The sequence below is a fragment of the Talpa occidentalis genome, unplaced genomic scaffold, assembly GCF_014898055.3.
Source record: "Talpa occidentalis isolate TD23 unplaced genomic scaffold, MPIMG_talOcc4v2.1 talOcc4.14, whole genome shotgun sequence".
NCBI lineage: Eukaryota > Metazoa > Chordata > Mammalia > Eulipotyphla > Talpidae > Talpa > Talpa occidentalis.
The window spans coordinates 39,071,126-39,091,026 of record NW_023601433.1 but is presented as its reverse complement, the minus strand read 5'-3'; the positions used below and the strand labels follow the sequence as shown (position 1 = coordinate 39,091,026).

The following is a 19,901-nucleotide window of genomic DNA, read 5'->3' as shown; positions in this document are numbered from 1 at the left end:
GAACAGGCAGACTGACAAAAATACACTGCTGAGGGGAGCAGCGGGCAAGACAGGAGAGGTCTGCTGCACCATGTGGGTCAGCGCCCTGGCAGGGTATCGAACTGCAGAGGCTGCGGACAGATTCACAACGCTGTGCTCAACCCTCTGTGCCACCAGGAAGGCCCCATGCCCAAAGTTCTGATGTGCCTGAGTCTGAGCCTTTTATTTCATTCATCATCCCAGGCACTTGATGGATTTTTCAATCTGGAGATTCCTGTCCTTCAATCCAGAGAAACTTTTCTACTCTTACTTCCTTATACCCTTCTCCCCTGTGTTTCTCTCATTTTTTTCTTTCTGGAATGCATATTAATTGGATTTTGGACTTCTTGTACTAAAGTTCTAATTTTACCTTTTACTTCCTATTTTCCATTTTGGAGTCTTTTTGCATAAATTATAAGTTTATAAACTAGTTTTGCATAAATTATGAGTTTATAATTTATAAGTTTAATTTATACACTTGAACTCTGCATCTTTTTAATGCCAACATGTCTTTTTTTTTTTTAAAGGTTTATTTATTTATTTATACAAGCACTGGGTGAAGCGCAGGAGGGTGAGAGAATTCACCAGAGTCAGAGTGGGGAACAGAACAGGCAGACTGATGAAGTACACTGCAGAGGGGAGCAGCGGGCATGACAGGAGAGGTCTGCGTGCCATGTGGGACCCTCGCCGGTGGCCGGGGATTCAACCGGCGCTGCAGAGGCTGGGGGCAGCTTCGTAGCCCAGCGCTCAACTGCTGCACCACCAGGGGAGGCCCGCCAACATGTATTTTCATGGATATAATTCTTTATCTCTCTAGAGCTATTCACTACAGGCTTTTGAAAATGTTTTCTTCTACTCTATGCATTGTCTTTTTCTCTGAGTTCTGTTTCTCTATTATATGTTTTTCTATTGTTTGTTTTGACTCTTGTTGGAGGTTGTCCTTGCCTGCTAATCCTTAGCCATTTGTTCATTTTAAAACATGAGACATTCTGGTTAGTTGGAAGTTCTATAGACATGAGGTTAGACTGGCAAGATTTACCCCAGGTGACTGACACTTACACCAGCCTGTCTGTGGATGGGAAGTAGTGGGGGTGAAATGTCAGTATCTTAGAGCCTTTTCTTTCAGTTAGAGCCATTCAGACTCCTCCCTCTCCTGCTAAGAGGTGCAAGCTTTGCTAGCAATATTCCAGAAGTGTGAAGACCATTTTTTTTTCTCTGCCTATGTTCAGGTTGGTGGGTGAGCAATACAAATACACACCCGCAGAGTTATTATCTGTTTTTGAATTTATATTATATTAAGAATTCCCTCCTCATCATTAAAATTATCTGAGTTTTGGTGCCTCCCTGGTGGCGCAAGGGGCTAAGCACAGCACTATGAAGCTGCCTGCAGCCTCTGCAGCACGAGTTCAATCCCCAGCCAGCCAAGGAGCTATCCACATGGAGCAGCAGACCTCTCCTGTCTCGCCCACTGCCCCCCTCAGCAGTGTATTTCAGTCAGTCTGCCTGTTCTGTTTCCAACTCTGTCTCTGGTGAATCCTCTCACCTCACCCCCCACACCTCTGGCCTGTACCCCAGTTCTTGTATGCATAAATAAATAAATCCTAAAAAAAAAATCTGAGTCTCATATTGCATGAGAAAGAGTTTTACTACATCTAACATTAGCTTTTCCCTTTATGCACATATATGTTGATTCCATATTTTTTCACTGTTTCAAAAGAATATTTATGCTCTTTTTTATACAGGTTACATTCAGTATGCTGGAAATTTACAATGAACAGGTAAGGTGATTATATTTTCTGATGAACAAATCAGAGGGTCTCTCTGCCACTTCATGAACATTAGGGGTGCCCCCTCATTTATCCCACGCTTAAAATCCAAACTGTTCAGCCTGGCATTGACAATCTACTTTACTTCTTTTTAGGTAGATTCAGCTTCATTAAATGTCCCTTTTTCTCTACACTCCATGCTTCGGCCATGGAGATCATGCATTTTCTGCTACATCTGCCCTTTCTCTCTCCAGAATGCCCTTCCTGCTTTCTTTGCCCTTAAAGAAACCACTAAACTTCGTCATTTCCTCTAGACATGCAGAGGCAGTTGGCCTCAGTCAGCGTGGTGTTGCTCAAAGGATCAGAGAGTAAACATTTTACGCTTTCAGGGTCATAAAGTCCCCGTTGCGACTACTTGACTTTGTAGCATGACAGCACCCATAGGCCGCATGTAAGTAAATGAAGTAAATGGATGTGGCTGAGCCCCAGTGAAACTATGGACCCCGAAACTTGGATTTCACATCTTTTCGTGTACCACCACATAATTTTTTGGAATTTTTTTCACTCATATAAAAATGTGAAAAATATCTTTGTCTCAAGGAGGCAGGCTGAACTTGGCACCCAGGCCTACTCCTGGGTAGGTAGAAAAGAGAGTTCAAACCCCAGCTCTCTCGGGCACGAGCTGTGTCACTTTGGAAAATCACTTCGTCTCAGAGTTGAGTTTGCTCATGTGTAAAGCAGGGAATTTAAAATGAGATACAGCACATTAAGACGTACTAAATTCTAAATTGCTTACACAGTGCTAAAGAAGACTAGAAATTCAGCAAGGGCTTTTTTCCTTGACCAGGGTCAAGGAAAATTTGGAAATTTACAATGAACAGGTGAGGTGATTACATTTTTTTACAGGTCAGATTATCCTTTAAAAGCCCATTTACATGTTTGTGTCTCCAAAACACATCATGGTCTCCTCGTGAGCACCATCCTAGCTGCAGCACTGAGTGAGATACTTAGTTTAGAATGGGTGCCCCTGGTGCTTGCTGAGAGGATGAATTGACGAAGGTTTTCTGTCATTGTAAATTTCTTAGGGGCAGTGATCATATCCTAATAGCTTTTGTGTAACTCCCACCACGATCCAAAGCCTTGCACTTAATTGTTAATATTATTAGAGGAATAAATCTGTCATTATTTATCCTTTTACATCAAGGAGAGAAAATGTCCATTTTGTTCCTTGGATGCTTCCATGAGTCAGTTGTTACTGGGGCAGGTTGATTGTAGATTTAAGTGGGTCACTGATTACGTTTCTTTTTCTTTCACATTCATGGGCTTGGATGATGGGATGACTCTTTTATTTCAGAGAATAACTTTAGGAGGACTTTACTTCCTTTATTACCAAGTTCTTGTGGGGAAGAACGGGCGGGTGATGCCGCACTGCTCTGCGTGCAGTTACTAAACATTTGCCAAGCTAGTTCCGGTTAGACTGTTCTCTCAACCAAGAACTGATTGTCAGGGATTACGTTGCCATCTTCTAGTAAGAAATCAAGTCCTGCTAAGGGAGTTCCTGTCTGGTTGGAGTGTTTGAAAATAAAATAAATAAGGATTTGAAAATAAAACTGAGTTTCTAAAATAAATTATACTTCTGACTTCATAATTACAACAGGTTCCTCTATTTTCTTGCTTGCCATTTCCATATATATACATATATTTATGTAAATATATATTTAAAAGACACATTTATTCAGTGTCATCATCAGGCTATTACATTTAGCGATCAACAGTGTGAGTGCCAATTTTTTTTTTAATCCACTATATTAAAGCCTTTTTTGGAATACTTTCCACTTTCCACAGAACAGAAACTAAAACAATCTGTTATACAATTAATCATAAGTACAGTCCTTGAGCTTTTTGCCCATACACGAGTATTTTTTTAAAAAGATTTATTTATTTATGTATGCAAGAACTGGGGTATAGGCCAGAGGTGCACGGGATGAGAGGATTCACCAGAGACAAAGTGGGGAGCAGAACAGGTGGATCTATTGCAATACACTGCTGAGGGGAGCAGCAGGTGAGACAGGAGAGGTCTGCTTCCTCCCTGGCTAGCTGGGGAATCAAACTCGCTCTGCAGTGGCTGGCAATAGCTTGAAAGAGCTGTCTTTAACCCCTGTGCCACCAGAGAGGCCCCCCCATACACGAGCATTATCTTAAACATATTTTCTTTGTAGCAGCTGGGCGTTGCCACCACTGTGCTCGGCCAAGTTCACAAATTATTGCAACCTGCCTCTTCCCGTCTTCTCTGGCCCTGCTCTCCTGCTAAGCTTTGTTTCCGCAGTTAATTTAAACTTCCTGCCCCTTCCATGCCTACTGCTGCTGCCAGAACCACCATAGCCAGCTTGATTTCATAGATGGGTGAAATATTGGCTTCCACCAACCTCGAGACCAGAGCTTCTGCCTCCAAAGTTTCCTCCCCTTCACAGGTCCAAAATTTGAAGATTGATTGTCCTAATTGCTAAAAGCGTTGTAGCTTCTGCCACCTCTAAAAGTGCTTCCATCATTACTGAATCCACTATAGCCATCCCCACTACCTCCATATCTACCACCACGGCTGCCACCAAAGCCACCTCGACCACTGACATTTCCTCCATGACCAAAGTTGTCATTCCCACCAAAACCACCTCCACGACCACCACCAAAGTTTCCAGAATCACTTGGATGCCTTTGGCTGGGTGAATCACTGGCCATCTCTTGCTTAGACAGGGTTTTCCTGACTTCAGAGTGGTGGCCATTCACAACGTGGGATTTCTGACCATGAAAGAATCATGGTCATCAAAGGTTACAAAAGTAAAGCCTCAGCTCTCACCACTGCCTCATGCAGTCATTCAGTCACTTCAATTTCCCTTACAGCTCAAAATCTCTTTGATGATGTTCTTCAGTGTCTTATTTAATGCAACCAACAGAAATCTTTTTCACAGTTGCATGGACACCAGTTCCTTGACAATCTTCCCTTGACATAGCCTCTGGTTCCATTAGTTTCTTCCACCTTGCGGGGCTGTGCATTCATGGCTGCAGCCACCTCCTCCATGTGGCATATGTGGCAAACCCAAAGCCTCTGGCTCACTTGGTGTTTGGATCTCCCGTTACCACAGAATCTGTGGGCATTTCCAGTTGCTCAAAATGGCTTCTTAGACTCTCATCAATTGTTTAAAAGCTTAAACCTCTGATGAAGCAGATTTTCTAGCTCCCTGGGAGAATGACTTGGACATGATAGCAGTGGAAGGGGAGACGTTTACAATACTTACTTCGTGGCATCCACAGGCAGAAAAGAGCCCTAATTCTTAAAGTAATGAGGTTGTCTGGTACCTATGGAAATTTAGCATTTATTCATTCATCCAAAAATATTTATGGATCACCTAATATATTCCAGGCAGAGCTATAACAGTGAAGTAAGCAAAAATCCCTGCCTTCCTGAAGTTAACATTTTTTATTCTTTGTTCCATAGGTAAGAGACTTGCTGTCCAGAACCAAGAAACCCGGAGGACTCAAAGTAAGGGAAGATCAGCAGCTGGGTTTTTACGTGGAGGGTCTGAAGTCAGTGCCATGTGAGAACTATGCACAAATTGAAAGGCTGATGGAACAAGGGACAAGAACAAGGACCACAGCTTCCACCAATATGAACACCAGCAGCAGCAGATCGCATATGGTTATCACCATTCAGTTCAAGCAGGTGAGATTCAAGTGAAGGCCATTTTCCTGATCTCCCCTCAAAAGTGGTCTATGAGAAGGACTCCAGCGATGCAACAGGTTGGTGAATATTAAGAATCTTTTCTGACTTGACCTATGGATTAACCACAGATTATAAAGTCAGAAGCAGGAAAAAGTGATTGCTTTGCTCATGGTGCGCCCGTAGGAAGTGCTACCAGATCCCCCAAAGTGCCCATGGTACTACAGGCTGCTTTCCTCCAGTAAGTTCCATGCCCTTAGGTGTGAATTTTGACCCTAAGTTGATTCAGAAGCAAATTGTAGAGACACAAGGGGGGTTGTCAAGGAGAATTCTATCATTGTCCTTCTGTGTGGTGTGACCAGTTTTCTGAATCATGAGCCACCACTATGGGCCCTCCAGACAAATGTGAAGTCTTTGAAGCCAAGTAATCCCATAACTCTCCACTAACTAGACTCTTTGATTTAACTTTTCTCGTTGATATTCCTCGGAGGATACCAGAGAGTGGTATAACTCAGAAATGGTTATTCACAAAGCGTGTGTAAGCAACTACTGTTTTATTACCTTTGTCCCCTAAGCCACAGCATGAATGATAAAATAGTGATAAATGAAGATTGTCTAACCAGAAAGGGTGGAATAAACACTGGACCACATATGACTCTGTTTACTAGCTGTGAGACTTTGGGAAATAACTTACTCTTCTTCCACCTCGGTTTTCTCTTCAGTAAAATGAGGTAATTGCTTTCCTCACAAGAAGGAAGGCTTAAATAAGCACTACATTTTTTAAAAAAAGATTTATTTTATTTAAACAAGTGCTGGGGTACAGACCAGATGTGTGGGAGGGTGAGAGGATTCACCAGACACACAGTGGGGAGCAGAACAGGCAGACTGACGAAATATACTGCTGAGGGGAGCAGCGGGCGAGACAGATGTCTGCTGTGCCATGTGGGATTCTCCTGGGTGGCCAGGATCTAACCGGCACTTCAGAGGCTGCGGATAGCCTCACAGCGCTGCGATCAACCGCCTGCGTTACCAGGGAGGCCCAAATAAACACTGTATTTTAGAGAACTTTTAAGTACATTTCACTTGGTTTTATAATGTTAGTCATTTAGAGGCTTTATAAATGGTTTGCCCTCCTATTTTTCTTGATATTTTAGAGGCAAGAGAAGAAACCATTGGGAAAAAATGAGTGCAGAGATTTAACATCAATATTTTTTTATTGATGTCAGTAATAATACTAACGCCTGTTATTGTATGCCAAGCATGGTGAGAACCATTATTCAGTTGTATTTTACCCTCCTTATAACATCTCAACATGATGCTATATTATCCATGTTTTATAATTGAAAAGTTGAAACTCGAAAGTTATTTGCTCACAGTCATGTAGCCCACAACGACATTTATAGCTCTCTAAAATCATGTTCTTTTTACTACATGACCACACCATCTTGGACTATTACTTATTTTGCAGATTTTATGTTGTAAAAGTTTATTGACATAGAAATACTGGAGTAAAACTTGGAAAATAGTTTTGCAGCATTGGGGAAGGGCAAGTGAGACGTTTGGACCTGGTGACACATCGTTGTAAATGTTGTTGTAGAGAGGACGACATTTTAATTTGCAGATTTTAATTCCATCTCTTTGTGTGTGAAATACATTAGAAGAAAAATTTTAAAATGTAACCAGGAGAATTTCATGTGTAATCTACTACCTTTCTAATCACATGACCTGGGTGCTTTCCTACAGGTTTTCCTCGACAGAGACTTCACCAAACAGTCCGTTATTAATTTGGTGGATTTAGCAGGAAGTGAGAGGCAGAAATCTTCAGGATCTGAAGGAGACAGACTGCGGGAAGGATCACGAGTTAACTTGAGTTTAACCAATTTAGGAAATGTTATCAGGTAAGTAATCAGTGGATAGATATTTGTGCCATTCATGACCTAGTCTCCTCTTGGAGGTAACTGCCATGTTGTACTTTATATTTATTCTCTGTCTCTGTCTCTTTCCCTCCCTTCTTTCTGTCTGTCTCCCTCCTTTCTTTTATTCTTTCTTTCATCCTTTCTTGTGTTATTGCATGTTAGTATTACAATTTAGTGGCACTCATTTTTTAATTTTATAAAAACTGTAAAATATTATATTGTCTTCTGGATCTTATTTTTTAAGTTATTAAAGTATAAATTACATATATTGAAGTGCATAAATCTTAAATGCTCAGCTCAATGAATTTTTATATATATGTGTGTATATATATATATATATATATATGTAATTGTCCCCAGATCAGAATATAGAACATTTCTAAAATCCAGAAAGCTCCCTTATCCCCCTCTCCTAGCTTTTACTTTCATCAGACAAAATTGACTTTGTCACCAAATATTGGTTCTGCCTACCTTGTAGGAATTTTTCATATAACTGCAATCACTTATATGAGTCATTGTCTTTTGCATCTGGTTTCTTTCACTAAGCATTAGCACTATGATAGTAATCCATGTTATTTCTTGTAGCAACTGGCAGTTCTTTTTCATTGCTTTGTAGTATTCCATTAAAGGAATATACCATAAGTTGTCCATTCTCCTATTGATAGACATTTAACTTGTTTCTGGCTTCGGACTATTATAAATCAAGTCATATAACTTGTACTATGAACATTCTTATATATACACATTGGGGGACACTAATTACTCATTTTTGAATATATGTATGCCCAGGAGTAGAATTGCTGGGATATGCTTTTAGACTCAAAATTATTAACAATATCTATCCATGTTATGTGTGACTACAATTAATTTACTTTCTGTTCTTTCACTAAACATTGTTCTATGATATTTTTCCATGTTGTTGCAGCAGTTGTTACTTCCTTTTTGTTGTTATGTAGTACAGTCATGCATCACTTAATGATGACAACTGGTAGATATAATGGTGATTCCTATAGGCTCTACCAAGTAGTCAAGGTTTATAATAGGTTATATCACTTAGGTTTGTTTAATTATACTCTATGATGTTAGCACAACAGTGAAAGCACATGAAGATGCATTTCTCAGAACATATCCCTCTCACTGAGTGATGCATGACTGAATATATTCCATTATGGGAATGCATTGCAATTTATTCAATATTCCCTGGGATTGGCATTTTGTTTCCAAGTTTTTTGGTGTTTATTTTTTCTGTGGTTGTACCAATTTACATTTTTAGCAACATTGTATAACATAGCCTATTGATCCTTATTCTTTCTAAGGTTTGGTATTATTAGATTTCTTGATTTCTACTAATTAAAGGACTGTAAATTATTTTAATATGGCCTTGATATTCTTGGTTACTAGCAAGTTTGAGTACCATTTGATATACTAACCATCAGTATTTCCTCTGGAAGTACCTGCTTATATTTTTTCCATTACTTTATTGAGTAATTTTCCTTTATATTAATTTTTAGACATTTTTTACATATTTTTATTATTACTCTTTTTTCAGGTATATGTATTATAAACATCTTTTACCAGTGTCTTATCTTTTCAACTTCTTTAAGGAAGCTATTTATGAGCAGAGATATGGTTTGTTTTGTACATTTTTGTATGTGTCTCATTTAAGAAAACCAGTCAGAAAAATATCTACTTATATTATAGAAGTGTCTGATTTCTGTGTGTAACATAAGGTAGGCGTGTTTTTCATTATTTCCCTTCCTGTATTTTCTTTCATAGAAAATACCTTTTTCCTGGATAATCCAAGGATCTGTATCCTACCTATGTAATTGTTGATATGCATTTTAATTCTATTATTCTCTAACCCTAAAAGACATTATTACTGGGCCTCCCCAGTGGCGCAGCAGTTGAGCGCTGGGTTGCAAAGCTGCCCGCAGCCTCTGCATCACCGGTTCGATCCCCGGCCGACGGGTGAGGGTCCCACATGGCGCACAGACCCCTCCTGCTGCCCGCTGCTCCCCTCAGCAGTGTACTTCAATCCCTCTGCCTGTTTTGCTTCCCACTCTGGCTCTGGTGAATTCTCTCACCCTCCGCGCTTCTGACTGTACCCAGTGCTTGTATAAATAAATAATAAATAAATCTTAAAAAAAAAAGACATTATTACTGCTATTTTATGTCAGAGTTCATCCATATCTCTTTTTTTGGTTATTGTTTATTCTTTTCTAAACCTCAGAGTTGTTATCTAAGAGCAATTTCCTTCTGGTTTAATATATTCTCTAGAATTTTCTTTAGTAATAATCTGCTGATGGCAAATTCTCAGTTTTTGTTTTGGTGAAATATTTTTATTTCATCTCATTCCTTTTTTTTTAAGATTTATTTATTCATGGATACAAGAGCTTGTGTTCAGGCCAGAGGTGTGGGGGATGAGAGGATTCACCAGAGACAGAGTGGGGAGCAGAACAGGCAGAAGGACCAAAAAACACTGCTGAGGGGCACAGCAGGCAAGACAGGAGAGGTCTGCTGAGCCATGTGGGTAGCTCCCTGGCTGGGGATGGAACTTGTGCTGCAGAGGCTGTGGAGAGCATAGGTTGCAACTTAACCCCTAGTGCTACCAGGGAGGTCCCTCATCTCATTCTTAAAAGATAATTTTGCTGAGTATGTAATTTTACATGGGCAATATTTTATTTCAGCTCATTGAAGATACCATTCTCCAGCTGTCAACTGTTGTTCAAATTGCTATTCTCTTGAAATAATTGGTTGTTTGGTCCTAGCTGATTTTAAACTCTCCCTTTTCCCTCTCTACCTCTCTCCCTCTTCCTTCTCTTTCTTCCCTCTCCCTCCTTCTCCTTCACCTTCTTTCCTTTTTTTTTTTAATTTTTAATTTTTAAGATTTATTTATTTATTTATACAAGCACTGGGTACAGTCAGAAGCGTGGGAGGGTGAGAGAATTCACCAGAGCCAGAGCGGGGAGCAGAGCAGGCAGAAGGACCGAAGGACACTGCTGAGGGGAGCAGCGGGCGGCAGGAGAGGTCTACGCGCCATGTGGGACCCTTGCCGGTGGCCGGGGAGCAGCCAGGGTGCTGCTCGAACTGGTGCTGCAGAGGCTGCGGGCAGCTTCGCAACCCAGCGCTCAACCACTGCGCCACCGGGGAGGCCCACCTTCTTTCTTTTAATGTTCCTTAATTTCATTATGTTGCATTTGAATGGTTTTTTGCTTTTATTTATACTGCTTCCAATCTCTTGACCTCCACAGCTCTGTGATTAGAGTTTCATCAACACTGAAAATTTTCAGTGATTATCTCCACTGTTGCTTCTGCCCATTCTCTGCCCACCTCCACTCTCCTTCCTCTCCTAGAACTTCAGTTTGACTACTTGGATCTCACTCTGTTGTTTATGTCTAACCTTCCTTTCTTGTTTCTCATCTGTATGTCTCCAGGTTGCAATCTGGATGACTGCTTTTGAACTATCTAGTTCACAACTGCAGTTACAGCAGTGTCTAATTTGCTGTTAAACCTCTCTGTGGTTTTTAACTGTTTATTCCTTTCTAAAAGATTGTTTTGTTTCTTTTTCAAATTAATAAATTAATTTGATAGATTTCTCTGATTATAATTTCTCAAAGATATGATTTCCTCCTCTTCCCCATTCTCTTTAAGGCCAATGTCTTCTTTGTGATCCCCTGGAGTGGGTGGGCTGAGATCTTTATCTCTCACCTACTCTAATGCTGTAATCAGATGAGCTCCTAATTTTATGGGTTCTTCTGAAGGCAGTATGAGAGAAAGGCAGGAACTAAAACTCATTGCTCATACCTATCTTCACTCTCTAGCCTGCCACACCTCTCAGATCATAGCCCTAGACACAAATTTACAACAGCCTTCAGCTCTTCAGGGTTTCCTTACAGATTTTAATGTGTTAGTTACTCAGATCTGGGCTCCCTTCTTTCCATTATCATTTTCCCTGGGTTGATTTCAGGAAAGAGCCAGCAGCCCTGTGGTTAGCTGTCTTGTTTTGGCATCTTTATACAGAAGGGCTCTCAACTTTTGGCTGTAATTTAGAGTTATATCAGGTTTATGGGGTCAAAGAGGGGACTAGAGGAGGTGTTTCTGACTTATCCTCAGGGAAGCAGATTTCTTCTTGGTACATTCTCTTAAATTTTCATTTGTATTTTCTTTCTCACTCAGTGCTCTGGCTGATGCAGCCATGGGGAAGAAAGTCTTGCACATTCCTTACAGAGACTCTGTCTTGACCAAGCTGCTCCAGTCGGCTCTGGGCGGGAACAGCAGAACTGCTTTGGTAAAGTGACTTTCTTGCAACATTTTAAACTAATTCAACTACCATTATTTTATTATTAATAAAATCATTCTCAGTATACCACTGCATTTACACAGCACATTCTTATATATATTATCTGAGGGCTCCTGAAGCCTGTTCTATTACAGTGTTCAAAGTTTCGATATTGTTAATTTTAATTTTGAAAAATTCTGTACTTTTCAGGATCTCTACAAGGAAGATAAGTTACTTTTATTGTCAGAAGCAAACAAAAGCAATTTGAAAAGTAACACTCACAATGTCATGTTACTCTAAATCAGCAGTCATTGCCTGACAGGACTGGAAATCAGCCTGGAGAGTAACTGAGTCCTGTTATCTCAGACTCTTATTTCTAAATAGCTGCCGAGGGGGTACCATGTGAAACGTGTTAAAAGCAGGGAGTTCTGCTCTTTAGTTTCAGGTGCAGGAAGGAACAAAGCCAAGAACCTCTAGCCTGCTATCCCAGTTAGGAGACACATGCTCGACGCATCTCAACGTTTGGATGTAATTTGAGACCTGTTATATGCACCTCTCTCCTAAATCAACAAATACAGTCTCGCTCTTTGTCATTTCATCTGCCTATTTTTAAATATTTCACTTTAAAGTTTTTTGGTTGTCAGTACTTTTGGGCCTCAGTGGGATAATCCCCCAGAACATGGAGGAAATAGGTGCCCTAAGGTGCCCTCTGCATGTGAGACCAGAGTCAGAGCTCACGGGTCTGAGCATATGTGTGCAAAGTCACCCAAGGGAGGCAGACTTGGGTCTCCTGGCAGGGCCGTACCCGAGGCATTACAATGGTTTGACAGGAAATATCTGGTGTTTAGGAGTGTCGGGAAGGTGGCCATTGAATCACTTCAAGAGGCAAATAACAAAGAGAATTCTCAAGATTAACTTCCAAACTCTAGCCTCTCTGACTCCAGTTCCAGGTTCAGCACAATTTTCTTAAAACCACATTTCCTCCCTTCTAAAGTGGAGAGTATAACAATACCCGCTGGGAAATATTGCTGTGGTAGTTAGATGAGTTGATACACATGAACAAGCTTTAGAAGCTGTCAGGTAAACAGAGATAAAGGATTGTCCACCGGGCTTTTGTGCTCTGGACTATGACCTCTGGCCCATAGGCCACTAACTGCCACACGGCAGTGCCATTCCCTCAGGTTGACCCTCAGGGAGCCTGCCCACCCCTGCATTCACCGAGAAGTTTGTTTTCTCATTTGAACTTGAGAACAATAATCCAAAATCAATAACCAGACCTAAAACCAGTAGCTACCAGTCACAAGTAACTTTAATTGGTCTCTGCAATGCTAGCATTTGTCTTTCATTTAAATCCCCGAGTAAATCTGCGGGGGGCTCCATCCTTGGGCAGTGCAACACAGGCCAGCAGCACAGGTGTGAAGAGTCTGTCAGGACTCAGTTCAAATCCCAGCTCTGCGAGCTAGTATCTGGCCTATTTATATTTTTTAAAAATTTATTTTATTCATTTATGCGTACAAGAGCTGGGGTGTAGGCCAGAGGTGTGTGGGGGTGTGTGAGAAGATTCACCAGAGACAGAGTGGGGAGCAGAACAAACAGATCTCCTGAAATACACTGCAGAGGGAAGCAGTGGGTGAGACAGGTAAGGTCTGCTGTGCCATGTGGGTAGCTCCCTGGCCGGGGATTGATCTTGTGCTGCAGTGGCTGCTGATAGCTTCATAGTACCTAGACTTAACCCCTGTGCCACCAGGGAGGGCCCCTGACCTACTGTTTTTTTAAGTCTTGGAGTTCTGTCTGAGTTATAAAGTTTGCATAATACTGTAAAATACAAGATTTTCCATGAATGTTACTTGTGTAATATCAACAGCAATATTAAGCCCCTATATAAAAAACAAAATCTGAAAGGGATTTTTTTTTTTTACAGATAGTGGCCATAAGCCCAGCTGACATCTGCTACGAGGAAACATTATCAACATTAAGATATGCTGAAAGGTACATTAATGAATATTTATCATCCACAATGTTCTAAATTCTAAACCTGGCAAACTCTTCTAGTCTTCTAGCCCTATACTTGGTGGGTTGGCATTTTGGGGAGGGCTCCAAGGGAAGGCAGAAGAAAATGATTTGTAAGAGAGGAGTGAGGAGGCATGAGACAAGTAAGAGGAGCAAGAACTGAGGACTCAGGGTCCTCCTGAGCTGCCATTCTGTAGCTGCAGTCCTGGATGGGAGAGGAACATGGACTCCAATCCATGGGTAGGAAGACCCAATGCCACTCCTGATGTGGTTAATAACTGTAATCCCTGTATGTTCCTGCCAAGTAGCGTGGCCATTCACAGCTCCCCCCTTATGTCACATGGGTCATAGGTAGAGAATAGCGCAAGCAAGAGTTCTGGGTAATGAAGATGAGTGTGTAGGAGGCGACCCCCCGGGGTGGGCAGCCATTCACCAGCTCTAGAGCTTCCCCTGTGCTAAGCCCCACACAGCAGGAGAAGGCCAGAGAGTCATCGGTGTCTCTTCCCAGGGAGGGGCTCTCAGGCACCTTCCCTTCGGGCTGGCAGGGAAGTGAGTCACTGTGCCCGCACGATCTGTCCTTTCAACATGGGCATCGGCAGCCCGACCCAAGCTGCTTCTCCTGACCCTTTTAAGAAGGGAAGGGTGTGAAGAGTGGCAGATCCACTCTAACCAGGGGTAGAAACCACATGCCACCCCTCCCTCCTACTTGCAGGGCAGACATTGAGAAGTTGCCTCTGCAGCACCCCCTTTAGGGCCAGACAAGAAATTGGGGACCTGTTTTCCAGGACATGACTTGTCCCACAAAACTATATTACTATCTGATACACCATTTGTCAGGTGTATTGTCAGCTCTGCTTTGGTCAGGATCTGCTACCAGCTGTGTGCCCTGCACCCCCTAACCACCAGTTACTCACACACGAAGAGACAGTACCTCATTCAGAGCTGGGGTGAAGACCATGTGGGGTCACAAGCCACTCCTGGTAAAGTTCTGCCTGGATTATAGTTGATGCTCAGAAGTGGCAGTTATCTTGCCTCCCAGTGCTCACCTGGCTTGTCCTTTTTTGTTCTCAGGGAGGGAAGCTGCTGCATTTCAGTGGCAGATACTTGCTTTCTTGTTCTTCACTGTGCAGCCTCAAGACCACTTTTCACACCATTAGATGTTTTCCTCCACCATCTTCTCCACAGTCCAGATCTTTGTGTTGAGTTTTTCTTTAGTGATATCTAGAAATTTGTTTTTTTTCAGCTTGTGCAAATCTGTAAAATGCTAGCACTCCCACTGTGTGATACAGAAGAAAGAGAAAATGGTACCTGAAGTCCCAGACTTGCCATGGGCTGTGTGACTTGGGGCAAGTCTTGTTCCATTAGTCTCCACTTTGTAAGATGAAAAAAGCAATGTCGACAGATTTAGCAAATAAAAATATAGGCTGTCCAGTTACATTTGAATTTCAGATAAAGAACAAGCATATCAGGGGCTGGATTCCAGCTTCTGGGCTACAGAAGTCACAAAGTCCCTTTTGGCCTTAATGGCTTCGTGGAACCTGATGTGGTGGAATCTGGAGTCACCTGAATGAAAGGTCCCCACTTTGACCTTTTGAGGTCAGAACAGGCCTGGTTTCTGGTCCGTGCTGTGGTGAGGTTTCCACAGCCACACAGAGCCTGAGTGCGTGTTCATCTCTGCACATGAAAGGGCTAAAAAGATCCAGAACAAAGCCGTGGTCAACACCTCCACGCTGAGGAGACAGTCAAAGGAAGAGAACAACAAGCGGCTACCTGGAAGCGGACACTCCAGAATTGCAGGTAAACTGAGTCGGGAGTCAGCACTGAGTCCCAGCCAGCTGCAAGAAGGCGGGGGAATGGCTGGCACAGGGCTGGGGCCGGGCCCTAGTGACTGGGCACCACCAGACCAACTGCATCAACCACTGGGGAGTGACGGTTCTTAAAGTTTCAGGAAATTCTACTGACCAAGACCCAGTACTTTGAGCTAAGGCCTCAGATTTCATACGGGCATGAGGGATATGATTCTATGCCCATTCATAAATTAGAATGGGATGGATGAAAGCTATAAAAAGTAGCTGAAGTAAGACTGATAACGGTATTCAGTATCCAAACAATAATACCAAAAGGCTCCAAACCTCTTGTGCTCAGTGTGCTTTAACAGCTGTCACCTGCCTGCCCTCCCCAGGAGGCATCTCGCTCCAGAGGGACACAGAAGCGCGGGCAACACAGGCAGCCACGCATGCGTGTGCACAGACAGGAGCTGCCCGGATGGATGTCCGGCTCCGGGTGGACTCCACCAGGCCTAGCTCAGGCCACCACATCCTGGCTCGCTAAGGCATCAGCCTCAACAGGGCACTTCCTGAGTAGAGTAGGAGCCTGTGCCAGTCCAGACGTGGCTCTGGCCGGTCACCAATCTCTGTCAGGTGAAAAACTGGACGTGCAGGTGTGGGTCAAAATATTGTATCTCGTCCCCATTGTTCATAAGCACAGACACAGACTAAATGAAAAATAATGTAGGATAAATCTTTGATTCCTCCCAAATCCCATTCTCTATAACAATGTTATAAATCCAAACACCCTCACATGCCTACACACAAAAATAAATACTGAGCTTCATGTCTCCTATAAAACATCACTTGCTTTAGTTTCTTATAAATTAAAAGCAGCGCTCTTCTTTGAAAGCTTATCCCATCCTGTCTTTTTCACACATAAGAGCAGTTCTAGCTCCCACGCCCATGGGAATCCCTTGTGGCTGAGTCATTGCAGTTAGACCAAGAGGAGCATTTATCCTGGGCCTCACCTTGCAGACCTGTGGCTTGAAATGCCTCCCTCCTTCTAGAGCACCCAGGCTGTCTGCTGGCACCTCGCGGGCTGGGGCCTCACTCTCATGAGATGACCTGGGGGCACCAGCTGGAGCAGGCGTGGAGAGAGTGGCAGGCTCAGTGCGTGGCCATTGCTCAGGTGAGCTGCTCTCCCTGCACCCGCGCAGGCCGGCCGCCTGGTAGGCCGCCTCACTCAACCAGACACGGCGCCGCTGGCAGGGGGGTAGTCAGGATGAGGTGTTTGTGCGGTTAATGTGTGATATGTGAAATATGGCATGTGACATAGGACGGACAGTACAATTACTGGCAGAGTCAGGAGAGAACAGCAGGGCACATGGGGGCAGGAAGCCGAGAGGGCTTGGTGTGTCTCGTCGGGCAGACCAGAGGACAGAATTCAAGGCCTTGATCATTAGGATCTAGGGAGTATGTAAGGCACCCAGGTTTCCTTCTGAGGACTGTGCAGTGTGGCCCGGAGCCGTGGTATCCTGGCGTTCACCGCCAACCCCAGATCATAAATGGGCTGTGATGGGACTTTCATTCCTCTCTCTGCTGCTGCCAGCCACACCCCCACCGTGGTCTTACTCCACGAGTCAAAAGACTCTGGACAGTCCCCAAAGTCATGGGTAGACGCGGCGCTCATGGGGAGTGGTGGGAGAGGTCCAGTCTGGGTTCTGAAAAGCTCAGTGAGCCTGGAATAGATGCGAGCCCAGGCAGTGGCGGTGGAGCGGGAGGGAGTGCGGCAGCAGGAGACTGGATGACATTAGGGACCAGGCATTCCAGAGGTGTGGAGGGCATAACAGGGGCTCATGCAGCAGCCAGAAATGCCATTCAAGTAAACCTTTCTATGCAAGGGGTAGCTGGGCTGGGCTGCTTAGCAGCAGGGGTCAAGTAGGAGTCAGACAAACACATGAGCACAGGATTTTGTGTTCCATATGAGCAACAGCTACTGGAAGGCGTGTTATGCCCTTTCTTCTTTATCAGAACTTCAAACTTTAAATGCTTTCCTTGTGTCTAAGTAGTTTATTCTGGTTCTGTTTGACTCTCAACCCTCTGTGAGCAGTACCTGTGCATTAAAGGATGTGTGCACTTGGGTGACCAGGAGAGGGCGCTGCAACGCGCCGCCTTTCGCTACCAACATCTGCTTGCCAATGAGCTAGCCAGCCGGGCTTGGGGACAGTGAGATGCAGGGTTGCAGGATTAACGGAATGGAGACCCGGGGGGAAGCACCAGAGTAGGGAATCCAGACTGCCGGATACACCAGGAACATGAAGAAAATGTTAGGGGAGAAGTCGGAAGGGAGGCATAAAACAAGGGCAGCTGAGAAGGAGGAGCAGCGTCGGAACTGGCAGGGCTTTGGGAAGGTCCTGTCCAGAGGCACGCAGGCCCCTGACGGCTGATCGGCCCTAGATTTTGCTCCTGCCAAGGGCGAAGCCCCTGTCCCGCTCGACTTTCCTGCCCTGGGTTTGCTTCACTAGTCGGTTTGACAAGTGGGACAGATAAATGGTTTTGATGAGAAGTCGTGGGAAAGGAACTTTGCTCTCAAATGTGCTGCTGACTGGGACATGAACCTCTGGTCTCCCCTCCAGGAGCGGCGGCTGATGAAGGCCTTCCCTCACCTGCTCAACGTTAACGAGGACCCGCAGCTCACCGGGGTTCTCAAGTACATCATCCACGCTGGTACTCACCCTTCCTGCCCACGAACCTGTTTCTTAAATTTTTTTTAAGATTCATTTATTTACGCATACAAGAAACAGGGTACAGGCCAGAGGTGTGGGGGGGGCGGTGAGAGGATGCACCCGAGTCAGAGTGGGGAACAGAACAGGCAGACTGACTAAATCCACTGCTGAGGGGAGCAGTGGGCGAGACAGCAGAGTCTGCTGTGCCACATGTGGGTCGGCTCCCTGGCGGGGGATCGAGATCGTGCTGCAGAGGCTGCGGACAGCTCCACAGTGCTGTGCTTAACCCCTCGCCATCAGGGAGGCCCCTCTTTTTAATTTATTTTAGGTGGGGTGAAACATACACAGCATGCAATATACCACATTAGCCACTTCTAAGCGTGCAGTGCAGGGACATGAACTACATTCACGTACTGGGCTGCTGTGCCCCGCTGCATCTCCAGCGTTTCTCATCTCCCAAACTGAGCCCTGTACTCATCAGACAGTAACCCCGCGTCTCCTCACCTGGTGCCTGGCACCCACCATCCTACCAGCTCGCTCTAGGGACTTGACTGCTCTGGGCACCTCATGTAAGTGGATCCTACAACAGCTGTCTTAGCATCATGTCCTCACGTTTCACACATGTTGCAGCATGTGTCAGAATTTCCTTCACTTTAAAGGCTGATTAATAACCCTGGGCACACCCAACACATGGCTCAGCCGCTGCAGTGGGGCTGGGGGGCTGCTCTGCCATGTCCTCAGGGACAGTCACGGCTCAGAAACAGATTCCCACACCAATTCCTTCATCGTCCAGGCTTCAGGGCACCCCCCTATGGCCAAAACTCAATACTTCCTCCCTCCAGAATTCCCATGAAGAAAGGTGGAACTTTAGAAAAGTTAGGACTCGCACACGAAAGGCAGAAAGTAAAACAAGGCAGGCTCGAGCACCGCTAAGACTGACACCTCAGTGGGAAGATCCCTTCCCATCATCCTGTTGAAGAAGAAAGAGCACTTCCCAAACACCAGACCTGTTAGGTTTCTAAGGTCCAATCCTGAAAAGAATTGAAAAGAAATGATCATAATTTTTTTCCAGGCTCAAGCGATGCTGGTCAGGCTTCTTCGAATGCCATCACCCTTCAAGGTTTAGGGTGAGTCTTTGTCCAGTATGAGAGGAGCATGATCACGTAATCAGGGGATATTCTCAAAATTCACCTGGTCACATCAGGCCAGGCTGCGGACGCTGCTGCACAGCCAAGCGCACGCCTTCCTCAGCGGCCCAGGCTGGCACACTCGGAGGGAAGTTCGGGAAGGGCTTTCCTTCTCTCTCTGAAATCCCTTCTGCAGCGCTCACTTTGCCTCGTTGGCTCTGATCTTGGTACAGGAAGGAAAGTCAGTTGCTAGACTCTGCATAATTCTTCACAAGATGTAGCAGCCTCTGACCGGGAAGTGAAGAGAGTGGCCTCCATCTGGGGGTGGATGCACTCAACTGGAAAGCCGGGCGGGTGCTCCGTGGGCAGGCTGCTTCGTAGCCCCAGAGCTGTCTCCACACCTTGGCGGCCCCTCCTCAGGGTTCTCCCTCCTGCCTCCAGGACCACTGTGTCTTGACTAGCCACAGATTTCCAGCCAATAGGCTTGCCCAGCTCTTACAGAGAGTGGTCTTTAGTATACAAATCCAAACAAATAAAAGATTCAGGGCCAGATGTGAGCAATGTCAGACCAGTTA

At 44.4% G+C, this 19,901-nt stretch overlaps 1 protein-coding gene across 1 annotated transcript in view; it reads left to right on the top strand.

Moving 5' to 3' along the window:
- LOC119244134 (kinesin-like protein KIF28P) overlaps nt 1–19,901 on the top strand; it is a 45,326-nt gene that overhangs the window by 8,261 nt on the left and 17,164 nt on the right. The window contains exons 3-11 of the mRNA XM_054694964.1: nt 1,761–1,801; nt 5,283–5,502; nt 7,243–7,397; nt 11,592–11,703; nt 13,616–13,683; nt 15,392–15,501; nt 16,541–16,662; nt 18,110–18,200; nt 19,272–19,326. Of these exons, the coding sequence (XP_054550939.1) occupies nt 1,761–1,801; nt 5,283–5,502; nt 7,243–7,397; nt 11,592–11,703; nt 13,616–13,683; nt 15,392–15,501; nt 16,541–16,662; nt 18,110–18,200; nt 19,272–19,326 (974 nt within the window). The remainder of the gene's footprint in view (nt 1–1,760; nt 1,802–5,282; nt 5,503–7,242; nt 7,398–11,591; nt 11,704–13,615; nt 13,684–15,391; nt 15,502–16,540; nt 16,663–18,109; nt 18,201–19,271; nt 19,327–19,901) is intronic.